The 25,366-nt window shown below is 42.5% G+C and overlaps 1 protein-coding gene across 6 annotated transcripts in view; it reads left to right on the top strand.

The window, feature by feature from the left end:
• Positions 1 to 25,366, top strand: part of Phactr2 (phosphatase and actin regulator 2) — a 269,278-nt gene that overhangs the window by 69,704 nt on the left and 174,208 nt on the right. For 2 of the 6 annotated variants that reach the window (NM_001437807.1, NM_001437804.1), the window contains 1 exon segment: positions 15,428 to 15,574. In NM_001437807.1, coding sequence (NP_001424736.1) covers positions 15,562 to 15,574 — 13 coding nt within the window. In that variant the 5' untranslated portion in view covers positions 15,428 to 15,561. 6 annotated transcript variants of the gene reach the window in all.

Raw genomic sequence — 25,366 nt, 5'->3', positions numbered from 1 at the left:
AGTGTATGTGTGCGAGTGTATGTGTGCGAGTGTGTGTGTGCGAGTGTGTGTGTGCGAGTGTGTGTGTGTGTGTGTGTGTGTGTGTGTGTGTGAGAGAGAGAGAGAGAGAGAGAGAGAGAGAGCGAGAGAGAGAGAGCGCTTTTGAGGTCATTCATATGTAGAGAACTAACCCTAACTCAAACCCCGACTCCAAATCCAAAACTAACCTTAACCCCTAATTCTAAGCCCTAAACCTGTCCCTGATTTTGACCCTATCCCTAAGCGTAAGCCTAACTCTAATGTTATCTCTAAGCCTAACCCTATTCCTAATCCTGATCCTATTACTAAAACTGTCTACCGAATTCTGACCCTATCCCTAACTCTAACCTTTTCCCTAACCCTAACCCTATTCCTAAGCCTGACCCTATCCCTAACCCTAACTCTATCCCTAAACCTATCCATCTCCCTAACCCTAACCCTAACCCCTACCCCTGACCCTGTCCCTAACCCTAACCCTAATCCTATCCTTATCCCTAAGTCTAAACCAAACTCTATCCCTAACCCTAAAACTATGCCTAACCCTAAATCTATCCCTAATCCAGAACCTATCCCTAACAATAAACCTAACCCTATCCCTAACAATAACCCTAACCATAACCCTATCCCTAACCCTATTCCTATCCCTATCCCTAACCCCCTAACCCTAACCCTAACACTAACCCTAACACTAACCCTAACCCTATCCCTAACCCTAACACCCTAACCCTATCCCTAACCCTATCCCTAACCCTAATCCTATCCCTATCCCTATCCCTATCCCTATCCCTATCCCTATCCCTATCCCTATCCCTATCCCTATCCCTAACCCTATCCCTAACCCTAACCCTATCCCTATCCCTATCCCTATCCCTATCCCTATCCCTAACCCTAACCCTAACCCTATCCCTAACCCTATCCCTATCCCTATCCCTAACCCCCTATCCCTATCCCTAACCCCCTATCCCTAACCCTAACCCCCATCCCTACCCCTAGCCCCCTATCCCTAACCCTAACCCCCTATCCCTACCCCTAGCCCCCTAGCCCTAACCCTAACCCCCTATCCCTAACCCTATCCCTAACCCTAACCCTAACCTAACCCTAACCCTACCCTTAACCCTAATGCTAACAATTGCCAGGTGTCTTGTTGACCACTCAGGACCCTGTGTTTTAAAGACAGGGTCTCTCACTGAACCTAGTGCTTGCACTTTCAGGTCACTGCGTAGAATGGACGAGTCGGCATCTTCCTGTCTCTGTCCTGAACATTAGGGGTAGAGATGAGTGCCACAAAACCCGGCTTTCATGTGGGGATCTGAACTCAGGTGGCACAGCGAGCACTGTATCCACTGGGCCTTTGCCACTGCCTTGGAATTTGATTCTTATGGTACACACAAACACAATAGTTCTACTTAAAAAGCAAACCAAGCTTTCTATATGAGGAAACCAAAGCGTCTTCCCAAGACTTCCTGTGACTATAGGAATAATTCTTCTTCTTCTTCTTCTTCTTCTTCTTCTTCTTCTTCTTCTTCTTCTTCTTCTTCTTCTTCTTCTTCTTCTTCTTCTTCTTCTTCTTCTTCTTCTCCTCCTCCTCCTCCTCCTCCTCCTCCTCCTCCTCCTCCTCCTCCTCCTCCTCCTCCTCCTCCTCCCCTCCTCCTCCTCCTCCTCCTCCTCCTCCTCCTCTTCTTCTTCTTCTTCTTCTTCTTCTTCTTCTCCTCCTCCTCCTCCTCCTCCTTCTCCTCTTCCTCCTCCTCCTCCTCCTCCTCTTCCTCCTCCTCCTCCTCCTCCTCTTCTTCTTCTTCTTCTTCTTCTTCTTCTTCTTCTTCTTCTTCTTCTTCTTCTTCTCCTCCTCCTCCTCCTCCTCCTCCTCTTCTTCTTCCTCTTCTTCTTCTTCTTCTTCTTCTTCTTCTTCTTCTTCTTCTTCTTCTTCTTCTTCTTCTTCTTCTTCTCCTCCTCCTCCTCCTCCTCCTCCTCCTCCTCCTCATTATTATTATTATTTTCCATTCCCAGTCAGCCACCAATGCATCCTCTTAGAGAATCACTGCTGAGTAATTCTGGACTCTTGGTCCTGAGTGACCCCCTCTCATCTCTCACTCTTTGGTATTGAAAGAGGATTACATTCCATGGCTTTTGCTTTGTGACTCAAGAGGGGTTTTTCTACTCAGAATCGCCTCCCTGGGCAGCCACTCGAACATCTATCTTCTTCATACATTAGTGATCATATCCAAACTGAGGATAAGTGCCTGAAATGTGCAAGACAAAAAAATGTGCTTAATATTCATTTTAAAACTAAACTCACCTGGTCTGAGAAATAGCAGCTCAATGGTAGGGCACTTACCTAGCATGCATAGGCCCCTGGGTTGAGATGCACAGCTTGAAAAATAAATAATAAATAATAAATAAATAATAAAGACAGACAGACAGACAGACAGAAAGAAAGAAAGAGAGAAAGAGAGAAAGAAAGAAAAAAAGAGGGTCTTAGTGAGGGTTACCATTACTGAGAAGGGACAACATGACCAAGGCAACTCTTATAAAAGACAACATTTTTTTTAATTTATTTAATACTTAATAATAATTCTTTGGTTTCCGGGCAAACATCCCCCTCCCCCCTCCCCTTCCTTATGGGTGTTCCCCTCCCCACCCTCCCCCCATTGCCACCCTCCCCCCATAGACTAGTTCACTGGGGGTTCAGTCTTAGCAGGACCCAGGGCTTCCCCTTCCACTGGTGCTCTTACTAGGATATTCATTGCTACCTATGAGGTCAGAGTCCAGGGTCAGTCCATGTATAGTCTTTAGGTAGTGGCTTAGTCCCTGGAAGCTCTGGTTGCTTGGCATTGTTGTACATATGGGGTCTCGAGCCCCTTCAAGCTCTTCCAGTTCTTTCTCTGATTCCTTCAACGGGGGTCCTATTCTCAGTTCAGTGGTTTGCTGCTGGCATTCGCCTCTGTATTTGCTGTATTCTGGCTGTGTCTCTCAGGAGCGATCTACATCCGGCTCCTGTCGGTCTGCACTTCTTTGCTTCATCCATCTTGTCTAATTGGGTGGCTGTATATGTATGGGCCACATGTGGGGCAGGCTCTGAATGGGTGTTCCTTCAGTCTCTGTTTTAATCTTTGCCTCTCTCTTCCCTGCCAAGGGTATTCTTGTTCCCCTTTTAGAGAAGGAGTGAAACATTCACATTTTGATCATCCGTCTTGAGTTTCATGTGTTCTGTGCATCTAGGGTAATTCAAGCATTTGGGCTAATATCCACTTATCAATGAGTGCATACCATGTGTGTTTTTCTGTGATTGGGTTACCTCACTCAGGATGATATTTTCCAGTTCCCTCCATTTGCCTACGAATTTCATAAAGCCGTTGTTTTTGATAGCTGAGTAATATTCCATTGTGTAGATGTACCACATTTTCTGTATCCATTCCTCTGTTGAAGGGCATCTGGGTTCTTTCCAGCTTCTGGCTATTATAAATAAGGCTGCGATGAACATAGTGGAGCACGTGTCTTTTTTATATGTTGGGGCATCTTTTGGGTATATGCCCAAGAGAGGTATAGCTGGAAAAGACAACATTTAATTGAGCACTGACTTACAGTTTCAGAGGTTCAGTCCATTGTCACCATGGCAGGAAACATGGCAGAGTGCAGGAAGACATGGTGATGGAGAAGGAACCAAGAGTACTAAATCCTGGTCTGAAGGCAGTCAGAAGAAGACTGGCTCTTCTGCCATGGGTGAAGCATATGACCTTAAAGCCCACCAAAACCACATCTATTCTAACTAGGGCACACCTCCTAATAGTGTTACCCTGTGGGTCAAGCATTCAAACACATGAATCTATGGGGGCAAAACGTATTCAACACATGAGTCTATGGGGGCAAAACGTATTCAAACTACTACAGGCTCTATCATCCAGAAAAAGTACACCAAGGAACACAAAGAAAAAACTTTGAATGGGGCCTGAGGATGTAGGCTCAGTTGGGTAACTTGTCTAGCATGCAGGAGACCCTAGGTTCAGTCCTTAGGGAAAAAAAAAGGCATGATGGTTTATGCCTCTAATCTCAGCACTGGGGTGGCAGAGACAGGAGGATAAGAGGTTTGAAATCATCTTTAGCTATGTAGAAATTTCAAGGCCAGTCGAGGATACATAATACCCTGTCTCAAAAGCAAAACCAAACAAAGCAAAACAACAGAAAATGTAAATAAAGTGGCCAGTGCAAATGCACAGAGTAGTAAGTCTCTCTTGTGTGGTAATTAGTAGAAATGGAGTGGCGAAGATTCAAGTTTCCTGCTAGCTAGGGAAGGTTTCAGAGAAACAATAACATTGGTGGAGGGAAGAGAGCAGAGAGGTAGTTGTTGGAAGGGGGAAGGAAGGAACTCTATCCATTGACTAAGTAGGGACATGTGTCAGTTTGTTGACCATCAGAAAGATGGACTTTCTTAATGGTCATGATAGTGGATGTAAAATGAATGAATGAATGAATGAATGATTGAATGAGTAAAGTCAGGACAAACAGCACATTGATACTACAGATGGTCAGTAAGTGGAGCACTGCAGTAATTTATCACAGAAGTTTTCACGCTTTCTCGATACACCTGTGTGTGGTGGTTTGAATACACTTGGCACGTGGGAAGTGGCACTATCAGGAGGGATAGCCATATTGGAATAGGTGTGGCCTCATTAGAGGAAGTGCGTCACCATGTAGGTGGACTTTGAGGTCTCCTAGTGCTCAAGCCCCATCCAGTACAGGAGACAGTCTCCTTCAAATCAAGATGTAAAACTATTGGCTCCTCCAGCACCATGTCTGTCTGGATGCCGCCATGCTTCCCGTCACGAGGATAATGGACTAAACCTCTGAAACTGTAAGCCAACCCCCATGAAATGGTTTCTTTATAAGAGTTTGTTGCCTGGGGCATGATATCTTTTCACAGCAATGGAACCCTGACTAAGTCAATGTGGATGTATAAATCAAACGGTTGAAGACGTTGTCTGATATGTAGCATAAAAATAAAACACCTTGAAAGCGAGCCTCAGGATGAGTTGGACAACATTTCAAACATGAGAGTGCAGTGCATTAATAAGACATATTTTCTACTGGTAAAAACTATTAGTTTTTGAATGGGGCCATAAGCAACATAATGTGTTAAAATCTTGATTTAATGGCTCTTGAAAGCCGTTTACTCTGGTATCTGGCTGTTTCTTCCTTTATGTGACCGAGTAGGAAGGCAGAAACCTCACCGAAGAAGTGCACCATTGGCCGAGTCCACAGAATCTCGCAGACCTTGGTGCAGAATGCTTTGGGGGAGAACTCAGCTAACAAATGGCTTTTCCTCTCTTGTCCCTGGTTGTTCTTAAAAGTCAAGCACCGAGTGTTGCTTCTTTTGGAATTTTAATGAATGAGTTAAAAATCCACGAAAACTCTTTGTCTTAAAGCTTTCCCAACTAGATCTCAAAATGTGTATCCTAATTTGTGTCAACCCCACGAATAGAACTATGTTCAGAAAGCTTTTAGTCTGGTAGATGAACGAAGTTGAGATAGGAAAGAAATGTATATAGCAAATATTATTGTTGTATAATGGCTTATTACCACCCCCCTTCCTCCCTCCTTCCCTCCCTCCTCCTTCCTTTCTTTCATCTTTTTGGCTTGTGAAGAACTCAGGACCTCACCCATGTGAGGTAAGCATTCTACCACTAAAGCTACACTCAGCCTTGTTTCTTATCTTTACATAAAAATACATGTTAGCAGATGTCCTTCTGTAGTCTTTCTTCACAGCAGTGAATCATTTTACTCTGCTCTTTGATACACATTCCACCCATGGTAGAGAAGATTTCAGTCTTCATATTTTATTTCTTTGTGTGTGTGTTGGGGGTAGGAGGCAGAAATGCCGTGGCATGCATGTAGAGGTCAGAGGACAAGGTTGCAAAATCAGTTTTCTCCCTAGAACATTTCCCTGCATCCCAGGGACCAACTCCAGCTCACTGGATTTGTTGGGCAAGTGTGTTTATCCACTGAGCCGTCTCTCTGGTCCCTAGAGACAACTATTTAATGCCACCAAGTTCTTACCATTCTTTCAGTAGATTCTTTGAATTTTCAAGGTGCTATAGAACCGTGAGCTATTCTAACTTAAAATCTAAAACTACCCATCATGTCTAAATCTAAAGTTAACCAAAAGCTATTTACATTTGAAACTTTAAACGTCTTCATTTTGTTATATTTATACAATTTTGCTTTTATGCGATTGTATGTATAGATGTATGTATATGTATGTATATGTATGTATATACACATGCACATATATGTGTGAGTCTGCATGCACTGACTGAAGCTGCTCCTCAGGACTCATGTACTTCATTTTATTCACTTTTCATTAATTATGAAATTATCATCTCATAGTCAACAAATAGCAATACATTTTCTTAGCTTATGTGTGAGTTTTTTTCTAAATACAGTACCTTCTCTTTGAGTCTTCTATTCATCTTACTAAGACACTGTGCACACTAGAGTCATTTTGTGTCAGTAACTATGTCATACTTGGATGATGGATGAAGTGGGTAATGTAAGGGATTCTTTGTGCTTTTTTCTTCAGGCATCATGATTCAGGAGATGTTTATGTTGGCTTAAATTTCATGCCTCTTTCTTGTTTCCTAGTTACCCATTTTCATACCGATTATCTCTTGATATACACTTTTATTAGCTTCTTCTGTAACATGGAATTTATCATCAATAATGAAATCATGTTACAATATTGTATTCACCTGTTAAAATTAGCAGTCCTGAGAGACAGTCATGTGCAACATAAGGACACTGTTTCCATCGAGGACACACATATTATATAGTGGTATTCCCCCCCCCCCCCCAGATTGTAAGGAAGCTGAGATTTTCCATTATCCTGTTTCTATTGTCTGGTCACATTGTTGCCATTGTAATGTCATAGGGCATTGCAGTATTCCTGTGCGCAGTGGTGCTGCTGTGAACCGAATCCCTCTGCTGTCGCTCATGCAAAACAGTTATGTTCCCCTGTAATGATGATGAGAAGCCACTGGTTTATGCATCCACCATAATTTATTGATATTTTTGTGTACATGCCTTCTGCTGATTGAAACAAACTCACTATAAAGAGAATGCCATGGTACTCTGGAAGCCTCCTTATTTATCCAGAGCTTCACATGGCTTCCGACTGAACCAGGGCTGCCTCCCATCCCATGATTGACATCTACGTCTGCACGTGTTTATGCACAGTCTATATTTGGACATAGACAAGACTGCCCAATGGCCCAGTTCAGACCATGTCTCATCAGTAAGTTGTATTTGGCTGTGTTTCATAATTCAGCTAACTTTATTCATCTTGGGCTCATGTCCCTCGATTTTGTTTTTACTCATTTCCCTTGTCTTTGAATTGTATTGAAGTTGCTAATATCTTGTCTGTCTCTTAATCTAGTCAGGCTTTCTAATGACACTTTGAGGACCCTACTCTGTTTCAAGGGAGATAATCTTGATCCAGCATGCCGAACCAGCCCGAAACTTGCTAATTGTCAGTGTGAGAACTTAACTTTTCATTGCAGCTTTAGGAAGCTGTAGATCTGGGAAATAGGGCATCACCATTTTTTTTTTTTTAACCTCGTACTCTTGGGTCAGCCAAGAATTGCTCAGGCTGGTCCTGGCTCTGCCTTCTTTCTCACATGGTGCTCTTTAAAACAGATCACCACTATGGAGCTGGGCACTGGCTTCTACCTTTCCTGCTACAGAACATTAAGTACAGCTGGGCTCTGGAAACATCCTGCCCACTACTTGGGGCTTTGAGCTCTTTCCTAACCCAGGAAAATGGTTGTCTAGTACCCTGAGCCCACCTGCGAACTGTCTGTGTAGTCATTCCATTACTATGTATCTAGAACACTGGGATGACAATCAACATGGAGTTACAAAGTCCCCTTGACCAAAAAGTCTATACTTGGCGGGTGACAGTGATTGACAGGTGAAACTTTACTAAGACCCAGACAGACAATCTGAGAATATTGCAAAGTCTCAAGGTTTAGTGGGGTGTGTGTTTGTGTGTGTGTGTGTGTGTGTGTGTGTGTGTGTGAATGTCTTGCACTACTACTCAAGTGTCCATCTTTCATTTCCCTTCTTGTCCCTTCCCTCCTTCCTTTTCCTTCCTTCTCTCTCTCTCTCTCTCTCTCTCTCTTTCTCTCTCTCTCTCTCTCTTCCTTTTTTGAGAAAGGTCTTCATTGGCCTGGGACTCACCAATTACGCTAGTATCTGCCCACTTACACCTCCTCAATGCACGTATTACAAACACATGCCGCCATGCTCAGGCTGGAACACAGGTCTCCATGTTTACACAACAAGCACTCATCAAGTGTGTAATACCATCCAGCCTCCATGCAACATCTTGGGTCTGGAGAGATAGCTCCACTGGCAAAATGTTTGCCTAGTGTGCACCAGGCCCTAGATTTGATCTTCAACATCTCATAAAGCAGGAGGACATGGTGCTGAAGGCTTTGAATCCTGATACTCAGGAAGAACAGGCAGAAGAATCTTGAGTTCAGAGTCACCCTCAGCAACATGGAGAGTCCGATCCTGTGCTAACCTATAGGAGACACTACCTTTAAATAAAGGTAGAAAATAGGAGGGATCCTAGTTCTGAAGAAGAGGGGAGGTGGTCTGGAAGAGAGGGATGGGGCTAGCACAATCAAAACGCATTATATGCGTGTACAAAAAAAATGTCAAGGAATTAGAAAACTGAGATTTTTAAAAAGACGTTTTGGGAACCAGAAGGCACACGAGATGCCATTGATGAAGGAAGAGGAAGGGGTGTTAGCAATAGATTCAGGAGGCCCTAAACACACCCTTCAACTGCAGGAAAATCTCCAAAGGACCCTGCTCAAAAGAAGCCAAAACACAGGCATCCCACATCTGCGCTGTCTAAACCCCAGACACCAAAGCATCAGGCAAATACCTCACACTTAAGCTCAGACTCTCCTGGAAATATTGCGGCAAGACTTTCTTGTGTGTAATTTTTGAGGGGTTTGTTTGTCTGTTAATAGGTTAGGGATTTGGGTTAGGCCTTACGAGAGTTATAAACCCTAGGACTTGGCTTATCAAAATTATGTCTTATAGCTATTTTGGTAAAGTCAGTGGCCAAGATGCCTTCAGAACCAGATTCTCAGCAGAATCTGTTTCTAGAGGAGTTGGGAGTGATCTTTCTCATGGGAAGTTGATATTCCAGCACATTTAAAAAAAATGTATATCTTAGGAAAAATCAGAATGTGAAAGGGTCAAGGGGCCAAACAGACTCAGCTGATGTCCCGGAGCCGTGGGGGCGGGAGCCGTGGGGGCGGGGTATGTTGGAGAAGAGAGGGCAAACAACAGAATGACTTGAAAGATTTATCTTCTTAATTTTTCCACAGTACGAGAGAGTCTGGCTTTGCATCCACTGAGAACCAAAGCATGTTATTTTTTAACCTGAGTTCCTAGAATTGTCCTGTCTCTTGGATATGTGACTTTGGCTTTGGCTGTCCACAGATTCTGTTTGAACTGCCCCTAATCCCACCAGAACTCCAAAATTCCGAGGATTATTGTCCCCAGTTTCCCATTACAGTTCCCCTCCCAAGCAAGGGAAACATCTATTAGGAAACATGAAATAATACCAAGGGCCGAGGTACAATTTAATTTGCCACATGTGGGAGAGACTCACATTCAAGCCCAGAATTGCAAGATTAATTGTGATTAGTGAAACCTGCATAAGTTTATAGGAAGCCAAGCCAGGTCTATGTTTGCACATGGAGGCTAGAAGAGGGGCTTGGACACATTCCTCTAGCACACTCCACCTACTCCTTTATTTTATTTTTTAAATAATGCTCCACAATTATAATCACTGTTTTGTGTCATACATTTTAATTGAGAACCACTCTTTTTTGTATTGATGCCTTTTAATTACACAAAATAATGGCTTCACCATGACCTGCATACTTACCCATTCTATATTATAATCTTCCTCTTATATACATTTTTCTTTTCTTTTATTGGATTTTGAATTTAAATCTCAAATGTTATCCCCTTTGCCGGTTTCCCCCCAGAAACACGCTATCCTATCGACCCTCCCCCTGCTTCTATGAGGGTGGTCTGCCACTTACCCACCCACCCACCCACCCTCTCCCTTCCACCTCCTTGACCTGGCATGGGACATCAGTCCTTCACAGGACCAAGGGCCTCTCCTCCCATTGATGCCCTACAAGGCCCATCCTATGCTACATATGTGACTCCTTTGAGGCAGGCTCTCTCCCTGACTCTGAGCCTCAATTTTCCTCAGTTCAGCTGGAAAGTCAGCAAGCCCCTGCCATCTCTGTTGTCCATGCTTTTCACTTGAGCTTGGGTTACGGAGGGGACTGGGATCCAAACTCTAGTTCTCATGATTGCACATCCAGCTCTCTTAACCACTGAGCTCTCTCCAGCCTCACTAAAAGAGTTTTGTAAAGAAAGATATAATAAAGATGTTCACATTGATACTGTTGAAAACCTGGGATATTGCTGGCCTTTGTTATCTGAACCGAACATAAGCCATAAATATTTTCTGTTTGTTACTATGAAATGTGAATTTGGATTAAATGCTCTAAAATTCAATGCATACATTTGTCAATTTGACATAAACTAATGTCACTTGGGAAGAGGGAGCCTCAACTGAAGAATGGCCTCTGTCAGATTGCTTTGCAGGTATATCTGTGGAGTGTTTCCTTGATTAGTGGTTGAGGTAAAAGGTCCTGTCCTCCTCTGAGCTGTGGCCTTAGTTGATATAAGAAAGTAAGGTAGGCAAGCCACAGGTGGAAAGACAGTACGTCGTGTTCCTCCATTTGTCTATGCTTCACTTCTTGCCCTCAGGTTCCTGTCTTAAGTTTTTTGCCTTGGTCAAATGATCTCTTGATCATGGAATGGGTCTAGGAGGTGGATGGAGTCAACTCCTTCTTCCCCAAGTTGGTGACTGGCACATCGAGGCTTCTCCTTGTTTTAGCGAGCCTTGTCTCTTAGCCCCTTTCCCCTCTTTCTGCTATGTTCCAACCACTGTTTCGTTGTTGTTATCCATGGTTCTATAAGCAGATGAGATCACGCATGTTTGTCTCTTGTTCCTGGATCACTTCTGGATACGTCCATCTTGTCACAAACAAGATTCCATATTTTATTTCTAATGGATAGCTAATACCTGGCCATGTATTTACTATCTCTCACTGAGGCTACCCCAGGTTAATTTCACATCTGAGATACTTACAAATATGCTTGCCTGGGTAAACAAGGGCTTGCAGAAGCCTCCTCAGTATATGGATTTCATTGTCTTTATATACACCGGCAGTGGTGTGGTTGTTGGATCCTGTGGCTGTTCTATTTCTGGTTAGCTTTTTTTTTTTTAAACTTCTACATTGTTTTCCATAGCTGCAGTAATTTACACTGCCATCAAAAGTGTGTAAGGGGCCCCACTTTTCCCTTTAGTCTCTTGCCAACATGTTTGCCTTTTCTCGGTAACAGCGATTATAACAGGAGTGAGGTGACATCTCATGGTTTTGATGTGGATTTTTCTGAGGGTTGGCAGTGTTGATCCTTTCACTCACAGATGCGTTGGCCATAGCATGTCTGGTTTTACAAACGTCTGTTTATTCACGTATATTTGCCTCACTCTGAAATCAGGTTCTTTGGGCGGGGATAGTTTGCTTCTCTACTTCTTGGGTTCCTTGTGTATTTTAGATGTTAGCCCCTTGTCAGTTGTACAGTTTGCAAATGTTTCCCCCCTTTCTGTATATTGTCAAAGATCCTATAAACAACCGTCTCCAAACAACCTTTATAAAAGAGAAGAAAACCAGATGGTGAGGGGGTTGTAGTCCTCTTTCTGAAGGTGGGGTATCATGGAGGGTGTTGTGGGTTCAGGTGCTCCAAATTACCTCCTGCTTCAACAAGCCGTTCTAAGCAAACCAGAAACTGTACATATGGGAGAGTTAATGAAGGCAAGGACTAAACTCTGATTTAGAAGCACAATAGAGAATATTCAGTCAGATCAGTGCAGTTCTTTCCCCAACAGCATCTCTGAGACAGCTTACAGCTCCCAATGAGCATTTTATACCCACAGTCCTCTCCCAGGTTAAGCATAGCAGATATGCCCCTGACTTAAGTCAATGGAAAAAGGACCTCTCCCTGTGGGTTGAGGCCAATGGGCCACTGATTGTAACTCTTTCTTGTTACATGGTCTTTTGGTGCTGGGCAAGGAAATGTCATTGTGGTAACAGTGTGTCATTGTGGTTCAGGGAGATGAGATCCTGGGTCCTGCCTGCAGCCTCTATGCAGAGCCTGCTTCATGATAGGCACTCACTGATAGTCTCACTATTTCGAGAAGTCTCCCCATGCTGCTCATCTTGCATCATCTGGAGTGGTTTTGGAGATTAGCAGGGAGGGCAAGAGAAAGTGACATGTGTGTGTGTGTGTGTGTGTGTGTGTGTGTGTGTGTGTGTCTTAGATGTAGATTAGATAGATATAGAGATATATAATTAATATATTATTGAAGGGATCTTGTAGCTAAACAAGTTAAAGGGATGGTTTTGCCATTCATTTATTATTTTATTTTTTTTTAGTGTTCTTAAGTCAATAAACTAAATATTAAGCTATATAGTCTTAGGAAGTGTAGTATGGCTTATCTTCATGATGTCATATGCCTAAAACAAGCCAATCAACCTCTCTATTCCTAAAGAAAATTATCACCTACCATATTTTGCTTCAAAAATGTCTTGGAGGATCATAGTCTTCCCCCAGTCCAAAAGCTTGGGTGTCAACTGTTTTTATGAATCCAGACCTTTTTTTCTTTCAATTTAGAAAGGCAACACAAAAGCATATACTATACAAAAGTGGATTATCTTCAGTATACCCTGAGTGCATTCATACAAACAATAACATTAAAATTCCTGTAGATAAAAAACATGCTTGCTCACTCTGCATGAAATGAAGATGTTTAAATAGTATTCAAATTGGGTTGGGACACTAAATGCATTTGAGCTTAAACAGAAACAAGATTTTCCACATTTTAAAATGGCACACTCGGGGGTTGGGGATTTAGCTCAGTGGTAGAGCGCTTGCCTAGCAAGCTCAAGGCCCTGGGTTCGGTCCCCAGCTCCGGAAAAAAAAAATGGCACACAAGGGCCCGCTGCTCTTAGATGAATCACACCAAGGAGGATTTACTGGGTCGTCTAAGGAACCTGATCTGTATTTTAAAGTGTGTTTCAGGTAACCAACAAGGCAAACATTCAGAACATAGCGCTTTTGTCATTTGGAGGTACAGCAAGAAAAGTAACTGAGACTTAAATTTTGAAGCTTGAACAAAGATCATGCAATGGTATCTGTGTTGGGCCACAAGGACTTTTACCAGATGGTGCCTCCAGCTACATCTTGACAAGACCTCAGGCTTAAGGATGTGCTTTCTCTTCTTATTTCTCTGTTAATTCTTCTGTTTCTTTTTCCTCAAAAATAGTTAGTTTGCCCTAGATTTTGTGCTGATGACACTATGTCTCAGTGGCTGTCACAACTTAATCAGGGCAAACTGATGAAGTGTGGAGGCTACAGTGATTTTAGTTTTATGGGAGCCACACTTTTTTTAAAAGTGTATATGTGTGTGTACATATATACATATATGTATATATATATACATATATATGTACGTATATATTTAAAGATATATTTTTTAATTCACGGAGTGATATGTCTTTGAAATCATGTGATAAAATTAAAATAATGGGGATAAAAGGTCCCTGGTGGGCCAGTGGCTGCTACAGGGAAGTGGGATGCTGGATCCCGAGTGCAGCTTGTAAGTAGTGCCTTGCTTATTAAGAGCCCCCAATGGTAGTGTCGTTATTTCTAGAAGTCTTCCTACGCTGCCTCTCTTTTGCTTCATCCTCTGGGATGCTTTGGGAGACTGGCAGGTCAGAGCAGTGGAAAGTGAAGGCAGAACTGCTGAGAAGCGCAACTCTTCCTCAAACAAACTATTTCAGAGTTAATGGTGACCTGCGCAGGCACAGAATTTGGCTTATTCTGTGAAAGAACCTAGGATCTATAGAGATGTCTGAACGTACAGTAGAAACACGGGTGATTTAACTGGGTTGCAACGGAGGACTAAAGAATCTGTAAGTGGTCTGTCATTAGGAGTTCCAGTGAAATAGAAGCCTAATAAACAACCCCATTTTATGATTTAACAACCACAGGAGACAATAAAACCATAGATTTTGGTGGTTGTTTTCTTGCTGGGTACCTTGGTGACCTTGAACTTTGCCGGATGTTTGTTTCCCAAGCCCTGGGGTTGCAGGTGTAGCTCACAGCGCTTGATTTTATGGTGACCTGGGAGTGAACAAGGACTTTACTACCTCAGGTCCATCACCTGCTCCTGGACTTTCTAAAATTTCCTTTTTAAACTTTTCAGAACAAAAATTTTCAGAACAAAAATCCCAGGGATCCTCATTACTGTGCGTATTTATCACGCCAGAGGTCAGGCGAGGTCAGCGCAAATCTTTTTTTCCTACACCTGACAAAATGCAGAAAGCAGAATTGCTTGGGCTCCAGGGTCTTACGGATCGTAGCCACATGGACTGGTACAGAGTGATTTCTTCTGCAGGTCTCTACGGCCTCAAGCCTTCAGCAGCTTTGAGTGTCTTTGGGGGTCTTGTTTCTACAGCCAAATAACAGAAAATCAGTGCAGTGGAGTCTTAGGTCTTCATCCCTCTTTTGACCCTAAGGTGTCCACAGCTCAGATGGCTGCAGAGAAACTGACACAGCAGAATCTTAGCCCTGATCTCTATTGGCAACTGTTTCCTATCGTTAGTGGCATTAATGAAATTCCTTTCTGTTCTGTTGTGAGGACAGGTGGATAAAAATTCTGAGCAGGGATATGGAAATTAATAATAATAATAAAAAACCCATCAGAATCAAACAGCAACGCGTTCCAGCATTCAATCTGCCTCTCCCTGCCCCCAAACAAAAACAAAAAAACACTTTACACACTTAAATGGAAATGTCACCAGTCTTTCTGTTAGTGATAAAAGTTGAAGCTCGTTTATATCCTAACCCCCAAGAAAGGATCCTTTCTACTGTAGTATTTATGGAAATTCACTGTTACCTTTCAATTATGTGTGCCTCTGTCTGTTCCTGCTGGCTCTGGCATCTTTTGGAGAGCAGTGTGTTTTTGCATAGCATGTGCACCTCCCCACCACCCCCAAACGTGCAGCACATTCAACACTGCAAGTATTTTCTTTCTTTCCTCCTTTCCCCCTTTTGCTTAGAACAGAGGTGGAAACCCCGGGAGACTCAAGTACCCACTTGATAGGCTCACTCTCTTAATCAGCCTGTAATGGAGCTAATGGCTGTTTGTCATCCTTGGAGATATAAATTTCCTGGCGGTGGCTCCTGCAGACAGTGCGTGAAGTGTGTTCTGTGTGCCAGCAAGGGCTGATAATCAGCAGAAGGGCAGGGTGCTCTGTTAGCCAGAAGAGCCCGGGCTTCCGGGCTGCCAGCTGCCCGGACTCGCCTCGCCACTTCTGAGCCATGGATAAAGCCGGTAGGTCAAAGTAGCCTGAATTCTTCCTGGCTGCTGGCTTCCTCTGCAGTCCACTTCCTCTGCAGCATGCAGCCCTCCCTATTTGTCGCTCCCGTTCTGGACTTGAGCGTTCCAGACTGGGAAGCATGCGGTATATTAACCCCGATGATGCACTGACTACAAGGAAATCAGTGTTTTCTTTGAAGTTTAGGAATTGGGGGGGGGGGGGGGCGGGCGCAGATTAACACGCCATGGTCACCGTCTTTTGAAGACTGCACTGCTATTTTATTTAGGCTTCGGGAAATGTGGTGTTCGATGTTTTTGTGCTCAGCACAGTGGTTGAAAAAGGTGCATGTAGTTAATGACAAAACTATTATTACGGGATGGCAGAAGGTAAACGGAGTTGATAATATTAAAGAGCTATATGGATCTTTCAAAACTATTACAATATGCACTGTGTAATAACATAAGGGTTATTTGGTCTGATGCTTGTGTCCTCCTATTAGAATGCAGGGGTCAAAAAATTCTACTGTGTGCTCTGATATCTTAATATGAGATTACAGGCATTAGTTATCAGTCCTTCGTGCACCTTTCAAAACAGTATTTGTTCATACTGTCTTTACATTACAGCTATACAAACGTAACTGAAGTATTTTAGTTAATTGATTTTAATTAATTAATTAATTAATTAATTAAGATCTGCTTCTCGGGGAGAAGTTTTTGCTCTTTCTTTGCTGTACTGAACTTTTAGACGCTTCGTGCTGTGCAACTGCTCCCATTTTTTGAGCCCCACCCCCCACCCCCAGTTGCACTCTGGATCAGTTTCCGTCTGAAACTCAGTAGGTCAGTTGCTAGGCTGCTCTGAGCTGGATAGTGGTGTCTTCGGTACGTGGGACCCCGGTAGCTCTCCTGAGTGGATTCGATGTTTATGATACATCCTACACGCCAAGGCCACCCACAAGCAAGTTTGCTAGGCAATTGATCAGTTTCCGTCAGCTCTGTCAGCTTAGGTAGGTAGGGGTTTTGAAAGAGATTTTGAAGGCAGTGTAGTCTGTGTTCTTTGACATGGTAGTGTGCCAGGTACAAAGCACTCACTGAGATCATGCTGACTTGGACATTGAACAGGCTTAAATAAATCAGAACAGTATGATACTACGAATAAAAACCCTAGGGAAGTGGAAGGAATAAAAGAACTATAAGAGGAAGTTAGCGTGTGTGTGTGTGTGTGTGTGTGTGTGTGTGTGTGTGTGTGTGTGTGTGTGTGTGGAGGGGGGTTAGCAGTAGGGGGAGGCAGTCTGGATTCATACATAAACCTACATCCCCACTTTGGTTATGGCACTGTTGTAGAGTTTGGCACAAAATCTCCTAGGTAATGTTATTCTATGACCAGGAGCAATTTGAAGATCAATCAGAAGGTTCTCTGACTACAGTGGGGAAGTGAGCAATAAATAAATAAACAAACAAACTAGCACCCCCCAATTTAGCCTCCTTTAAAACTTCAACCACCCACAATTAACTATACTGACATCCTGGCAGAATTATCACTTTAATTCAGCAAATGCCTTTCTTAACTGACTCATATGTTTATTTAAAGGCCATTTAAGAAAAGAGAAACAGCACACTGGAGCAGCCTTCTCTGAGGCTTCACAACGGTGAAGGGCAATTCTTTTTTTTTTTCTTCTATCTACAGCTTTGGAGGAATGAGCAAATACAGCTACACTGTACTTGCTTGTGTAACTAACAAAGCACCTATGCTTTTGACGAGTTTCAGGCATACTAATGTGTTCCAGAAAGCGGCTCTTAAAGCAGATATGTCTATATTGTTTTCAGTTGTAGACGCGGTCCCCAATATCGGCTTGCACGCCTTTCAACAGGACGACAGACTTTCAGTGATATTATTTGAAAAGTTGGTAAATACTGTTTTCTTATCGCGCCGAGTAATTGGCCGCCAGTGATCACGCCGCATAGCCATTTCTTGGATGACGTAAGAGCCAGTCATCCAGAGGGAAAATGTAAGCATCAGTTACCCACATATATACGTTCTGATAAACCGTAGTCACTGTGAGAAAGGCAGTTGAAATGCACTGGTTAAGTGGCCAAAGACAAACATAATGCCAAGTGGCCCAGTTCACTTTGGGACGTTGCAGCTTCTCCAGTTTCATTCAAATACAACAATGTTGCTGAATATTTGCATCAACCTCTCCTCAGAAGTGGATTTTGGTGGCGGAGGAGGTCTGAGCCCCAGCAGTTTGAAGCTGAACTCCATCTTGACGGTGGTTGGACGCTCAGTTTCTTCCTGAAGGAGCCACGCCTCCTTCCAGCAAGTCCCTCTTCCCTATTGGGACTCGCATAAATAATCCTTACTCAGAAACCCAGCGTCGGGGCCTGCATAAGCTAAATGCCTTCGATTTACTCAGATCAATCAGAGTACCACATCAGAGTTATTTTCATGTGGTTTCTGTTGTTAAACAAGGAAAGGGGACGCCACTGAGGATTCCGGCTCTCTGGGTGAGACATGATCTTCTCAGAGACTTTGGCTGTGGGATCCAGCCTCCTCTTCAGGGCAGAGCTGATATCCCCACCATCTCGGAGAAGGAGACACCCCCTTCCCTGTTATTGCTGGCTTAGGTCTTCCTTTAAAAGCTTTTCCTGGAATAACAATAAAATATTTATCAAACTATGTCAGGACAATCTGTTATTAAAATTTCAGTTGCTATTTCTTCTTAGAAGTCACACGACCCCTCAGAGAGACGGCCCTTTATACTTATTAACCCACGGCCATATCTGCCGTCTAAGTCGCTCTGCCATTTCTCACCTCATGTTCCTCAAGAGATTCTCGTGGCTGAGACTCGGAAAGAGGTCGAGACATTGGTAATGAGTAGTGAATGGTGATTATCTGAAACGATACTTGGGCATGCCACTCCGTAATCTACAGGACGGAGTATTGCAAACTGTGCTCTCCCATTTATTGAATACATTTTTTTCTCGCTTGAAATCAATAGATTTCATTCACATTGTATGGATCTTAAAAGGTGCTATGATTTAGAGGTAAAGCAGCAGCTGCTGAGAGCCCTTGGGCTTTTCTCCCCAAGCTTTTGACCCTTGATGTACAAATCCCAGAATCGCATTTCCTCGCTCTGATTCCCCTGCTAGAGAACGAGGATGAATCGTTTGAGGGAGACGGAAGAAGGTTTACAATGGTTTACATTAAGAGCACGTGCGTTGCATGGATGTCACCTCAGCAACGATAAACACATGGCAGGAACTTCATATGCTTCGATTTCCCATCTCTAAGGCCATCACTCTACCCATCTCTTCAGATTGAAGAGAAAAGTAGATAATTCGTGAAAGGCTTTTGCTACAATGGCTGGCGTATGCCATTTAAGAGTCGTTGGTATACTGGAGCAGGTTGCCTGGTGATCAAATGTATGTTCTGGCAGGGTGGCTTTAGAAGGAATGCAAGCGACAGTGTGGAGAAGTAAGCAATGAAAGCAGTCAGGTGGCTGGCCCGAGAGTATAATTGGAAATTGGTGTGGGCGGCTCAGTGGGGATGGGGTGGAGGGGTGCATTGGATGTGCATCATAGAACATGCTGAGTGTGTACGTAGGCAGCGCTCGCCTAGTCAAAGGAGACCTTTGGGGTTTCTAGTTTGAGAATCTAATAGTCTGACACCATGGAGCACAAAATGAATTCTAAGGGGAAGGTGGCAAGTCCCATTTTGAATCTGTTGAATTAAAAATACCGTGTGTGTTAGCCACAGGAGTTCAAGGTAGATGGAAGGTACACACACACACACACACACACACACACCCATACACACACATACACACACATACACATACACTCACACATACACATACATACACACACTCACACACACATACACATACACACACAGAGAAAGAGAGGGAGAGAGAGAGAGAGAGAGAGGGAATTTATGCATCATGGATTTGAGATAAAACAGGGTAGTTGGTTTCTTTGGCTTTCCCCCCTATTTAAATATATATTTAAATTTATATGTATATAAAATTTATATATAGTATAAATTATCTATTAAAATATGTATAAATATATATAAATTTAAATATATAGTATATAGTATATTTGAATAAAATATATTTCTTTTTTAAACAAATATATACTTAAATATGTGTATCTTCAGCCCAGTAAACCCAAGAATACTTAATGCTTCCCCTCAGCCTGTGGCAGATCCCATAGGAGGCTATAGAGTAAAACAACTTTTAAATGCTTCATATTTTCAACACAGATGGAAATAAGAGCAGACCCAGGAGGAAAAAAATGCCCTGAAACACTAAAATAATTTGGATAAAGGCCAGACTCTCCATAAAATGAGGTAAACACAGGCATTTTTACTTCAAGCAGGTTTGAAACTTAAAATTGTAAACAGAAGAATTTCCTTTAGAATGCCCTCAGACCAAAGTGTCTGGCAAATCGAAGGTACTGTTTCAGGAAAAGGGTGAGAAGCAGGCCAGACTCCCTTTGAGAGTTCATGTATTTTGCAAGAGACACAGACAACTCATTTTGTTTGCGAACAACATTTGGTATAATGATTATCTTCTCTCTCTAGTGGGGTAGCATTGTCCTATTGTTTTCTAAAATTTTGCTAGCCATAATACTTTGTAGGCATGCACACATGCAACACACATACACACACACACACACACAAACACACACACTCACACACACATATATACACACACATACACACCCACACATACACACACAAACACACACACTCACACAAACATGCAACACACATACACACACATACACACACAAACACACATACACTCACACACACATATACACACATATACACACACTCACACAAACATGCAACACACATACACACACACAAACACACATACACTCACACACATATACACACATATACACACACACACACAAACACACACATACACACATTCACACACTCACTCATACACACACACACATATATATACACACACATACACTCACACACATATACACACATATACACATACAAACACAAACACTCACACACACACACACACACATACATACTTTGCATATGTACCTAAGTGGCACTGCTGGTTGGGAAGGTTATCAGTCTTGGTATAAAGAAATGTAATACTTACGGTTATCCTAATACACACACAAAATTTTAAGACAAAAGTTCTTTGTAATTAAAGAAAGAAATGTGTGTTTGGTCTCCGAAAGGCTCTGTCTACCTATTATTGAGCACTGTTCTCTCTGGAGGGTTTTGCGTCTCCGTGGTGAGGACCCCACCCAGGCACCTGTGCTCACTAGTCAGGCTCGCCCCTCTGAGCCAAAACCTTGGCACTTTGTTGCACATTGTGTTTACTGTGAAACATGGTTTCCAGAATAGGTCATCATAAAGACCATTGAGTTACTTTACACTTTTCTAACCAAAAGGAATGAGTAGATGATAAGTCTCCTTTTGGGGACATTTGTTTGCAAGATGGTTCTATACTATCTCTGCCTTTTAAAACCTCGAAAAGTGAAAAGTTATGTCAGAATGCCAACTGCTCTGAGGTGGGCCCTCAGTGTTCTTCCTGGTTTTCGTTTCAGCCATAGAGTGATGTGGGCCTCCGGAGAATGGAGGAGCTTGGCTAAGCCTGTTCTGCTTTTTTCTCCAGACCATTAGATTTTGTGCTCAGTGGTTTTTTTTTTGTTGTTGTTTTGTTTTGTTTCCTTTTGCAAACTCTCATCTTTAGAGCAGCAAACAAACCCTGAATTTTCTATATCCACAAGACAAAACAAGGAAGGTTTCTCACATGGCTCCAGTCAAAAGGAACAACTGGAGGAAAAGTTATAGAAAGAAAACCAACAAGAATACATTTGGGCAGCAAAGAAGGGAAGCAAGCATGAGTAATACACCATTTCATGCTAATTCCACGAGCTGCTTATTACTTCCCCCAGATATACACACCAAGAATTTGACATTCAGGCAAGTTAGGAAACATGCGTTTAACAGCATTAAACAGGGCTGCCATCATGCTCCTGGGATTAGCAGATGATTCCTCCCAGCCCTAATTGACCTTTGTTGGCAATTCCTAAGCTGAACTACAAAGTGTAGCATTTCCTAATTACCTCACCTACAGAGTCTTTCCACAGGACACCTGATTCTGTGAGGTAGGTGTGGAGATTTGGAAATCACTGTTCAAAAGTCTCTCTGTTCTCGACATGTTCCTTTTCCATTTCCATTCCAGGCTTTATCTCCAGAATTCTTTTCGACTCTTACTATTCAAAAAATAGGAAAGCATCTTTGGTACCTAGCAAACCAGGTTCATAAGTACCAATGCCTGACAAGTTGGAAGTTAAAGTTGGAAGTTGTGTCATCTCTTTGCTGCTTCTTTTTCGGGGTTGGCCTTTGGGGCACACTGTTGATGCTTAGAACCACTTTAGGGTGATGTAAGGGGAGAGAGGCAGCCAGGACTCCAACCTGCTTAGGACCAGAGTGGATTTAATTGCGAGTATAAAGCTGGGAGTGAAGCACATCTTTTATTTATCCAAACTTAACATTTAAAACGAAGCATTAAACATTAATGATAGGAGATTTTGTATGTCAAAGGCAATTTCAGAGTTCTATTTTTGTACTTCAGGTACCAAAAAACAAAAACAAAAACAAAAAAAACCAAAGGGCAAACACATTAGACTAAATGTTACATGTCTGGAGAAGACGGAAGCCTAATTTCTGTGAATGCCTCTTCTGCCCTACACACTAAGTTAAATATTTTATGCATTACACCATTAACACTTACAGTCAACCTATTAGTAAGCACAGCTTGCCTCTGAGTTACTTCTGACTAAGTTCGGGTGAGAGCTCACCCACCGTCCATGATTTCTAAGCAGATCTAACTCTCTTTAACAACAGCCAAGTCTAGCCCAGTATTCCCCTGTTGTCAAGCAGCTTTAAGAATGATGGTTCTGGACCTAAAGAGATGGCTCAAGGTCTAAGAGTACTGACTGCCCTCCCAGAGGATCCAGCACCCACATGGCAGCTCACAACTGTCTGTAACTCCACTTCCGGAGGATGCGACAGACACACAAATAGGCACAACACCAATGAATGTGACATTAAAACAGGAAAAGACGATTCTGCATATTTGTATCTTCCACAACACCGAGCACGGGACCTAGACTAATCTGTACAATAAGTGGTATTTTTAAAATTTAAGTCCCATATGTCATTTAATGAATTTGGAGCAACTTTTCCAGAAGAGAATTAATTTTGAAAAAAAAAATACGATGCAGACATCAGTTCATGGATGAGAATAAAATATAAGCTGAGACAAAAGGGTCATGCACTTGAAGATAGAGCATTCTACATGGCTAGGTATTGTCGCCCCAAAACAATGTATGCACAGCTATCCAATTCTTTCATAAGCATTCAATGCTCATGACAACCTACGAAACAGAATGCATGAGAGTTCACTAATGAGATTTTTGCACCGTGGCAAAAAATTACTCACAATTTTCAGTGAAGGGCGCAAGAGTATTAAGGTCATTAACTGAAACTTTTTAAATAAAGGTACATGGACAGTTTTAATGATATATACATAAATATAAAAATGAATATGTAAAAATAATGACATGTAAATAAAATAAAGACACACCCTTTTATACAATGAGTCTCTTGTCTTCTAGAGAAGACCACCTGAGGTGACAGGGTGGCCACATGAGGTGACAGGGTCTCAATGCCCTTTTCTGATTGGACGAGACTCAGACCCAGGCAGGTTTTCCTTTTCACATAGTTTCTGCAAGACTGTGTTTACAAGCGGCTCTCTTGCCATCGTTAAAAACAGTCGTTTCCACTGTATCAAGGCGCCTAACAGCCCAAAATCACATTTTTTAAGTTTCCTCACATAAACCGCTTTTATTCAAAATATTTAACTTTCTAATTATGTCTGGTGACTAAAATGATGTCTTGTGACTGGACTCTAGAGTCATGATTTCCATTCTTAGACCTGAATCATTCAGTCCCGGCAGTTTTTACACCTTGATAGTTGTGAAGTTCAAATCCCGCCATTTGTTGCTATTAGTAACAGACTGCGCTAGGGTTTCTCGATGCTCCAGTGTCTCCCACTTGGCAGCATGTACATGTTAAAAGCAAATTACATGTGTGCTACTCATTTTGGTGCTCAGGCTCTTCCCATGCTGCCTGTCATACCTGTATACGTACATCCACGAAGTATCCACATCAGTGTGGACACAGGAAATAATGCAGAACTCCGTCCTTCCTGAACTTTCTCTCTGGCAGAGAAAATAAGGAGTAATTATAGAAAAAGTTCTCAGAGAGTTTCATGTTATGGAATTGACTATCTGATACAGATTTGGGCATCAGAGTCAGAAGTATTTACAAGTTTTGGATTATTTTTCTCCCGACTCTGAAATATTCGCACATATATAGTGCGTGATCTAGTAAAAGAGTCCCAAATCTTAACATAAGCATTTATTCATATTCTTTGCATCTTGTACGCTGCTGGATCTGAATCTTAAAAACCATATTTTGGAGGCTTAATGCTCAGGGAAGCTCTGTTGGGAAGTAGTGAGAGTCTTCCAAAGGTGGATCCCAGTAGGGCATCGTTATGTGATTAGGGCCATGCCTTTGAAGAGGAAAATATGGCACTCTTGTCTCTTCCTTTTGCTCCTGTGCCCCTTGGTCATGAGGTGAACATTTTAACTATTTCAGATGTTCCTGCCATGATATCGTATGCTAACACAGGTCCGAAGTCACAGGGCCTACTGATCACGGACTAAAACCTCACAAATTTTTCTTTTAAGTTGACTACCTAGGGCGTTTATTATAGAGACTGGAAGTTGAAGAACACACAGAGTTTGAAGACGATCTTATACGATACTTTAGTGGACTTGTATTTTAATTGCAGCTCATCACTTGATGTGAGATAAAGCATAGCATTTCCATTTCTAACATCCTACTGGATTTTGGATTTTTTTACTCACTTTGATTTCCGGTTTTCTAGTAAAGGTGCTCACTATATATTGAAAGAATGGTTTCAGTTGAGTATTATTCTATATAGGGACATCAGGGAAAGCTCCAGAGAGGTTCCCATGTGGGCTAGAATTTCCCAGAAGCAAACTGACCATGGTGTTTGAACAACAAAAGCCTAGGACAGTGCTGTTGGGGACAGATGAGAGGCATGAGGAAGGTACCCAGCTGGAGCTGGGAGACTTCAGGATGGTAACAAAGAGCCTGGAATTTGGGCCTCTGTCTAACTAGCTTTCGGGAGCCTTTGAAAGGTTTTAGGTGGACGTGTGATGTGATTGTACCTGATGAATTCAAGACATGTCAATATTTGGAAGAGCAGGGAAGATCCTGAGAAGAAATCCACACAGCCGGTTCTTAGGAGAGAGAGTTCTAGAAGGAGAGAGAGGGAGAAGAAAAGGAGATTGACTATCAGTGCAACCACGTGGTCTTTCTTTTAATATCTTGCCCCCATGCCTTGGTGTCTCTTAGAGTGTGTGTGGAGTTCCACAGCGTGAAATACTCAGAGCCTTCTTCCAAACCAGACTTCTCAAAGCCTTAAGGGTAGATGTCATTCCTTAGACACCCCTTTGCGTCTTTCGAAGAGTCAGGGGGTTTGTCCTGAACTCTAGACATCTGTGGGAAACACTTGTACATGTTTTCAGAAACACCAGCACCCGTGTTCCACACTGGACAAAGCTATCATATTCTGGGGGTAGGGGTTTGAAATGTTGGGGTTTGTAGATAAGCTACCCATGTTACTCTGATAGAGCAACCGATTGAGAACCATCGCTAGAGTA

This window comes from Rattus norvegicus, chromosome 1 (genome assembly GCF_021556685.1).
Source record: "Rattus norvegicus strain SHRSP/BbbUtx chromosome 1, alternate assembly SHRSP_T2T, whole genome shotgun sequence".
NCBI lineage: Eukaryota > Metazoa > Chordata > Mammalia > Rodentia > Muridae > Rattus > Rattus norvegicus.
This window is presented reverse-complemented; position numbering and strand designations above follow the sequence as displayed.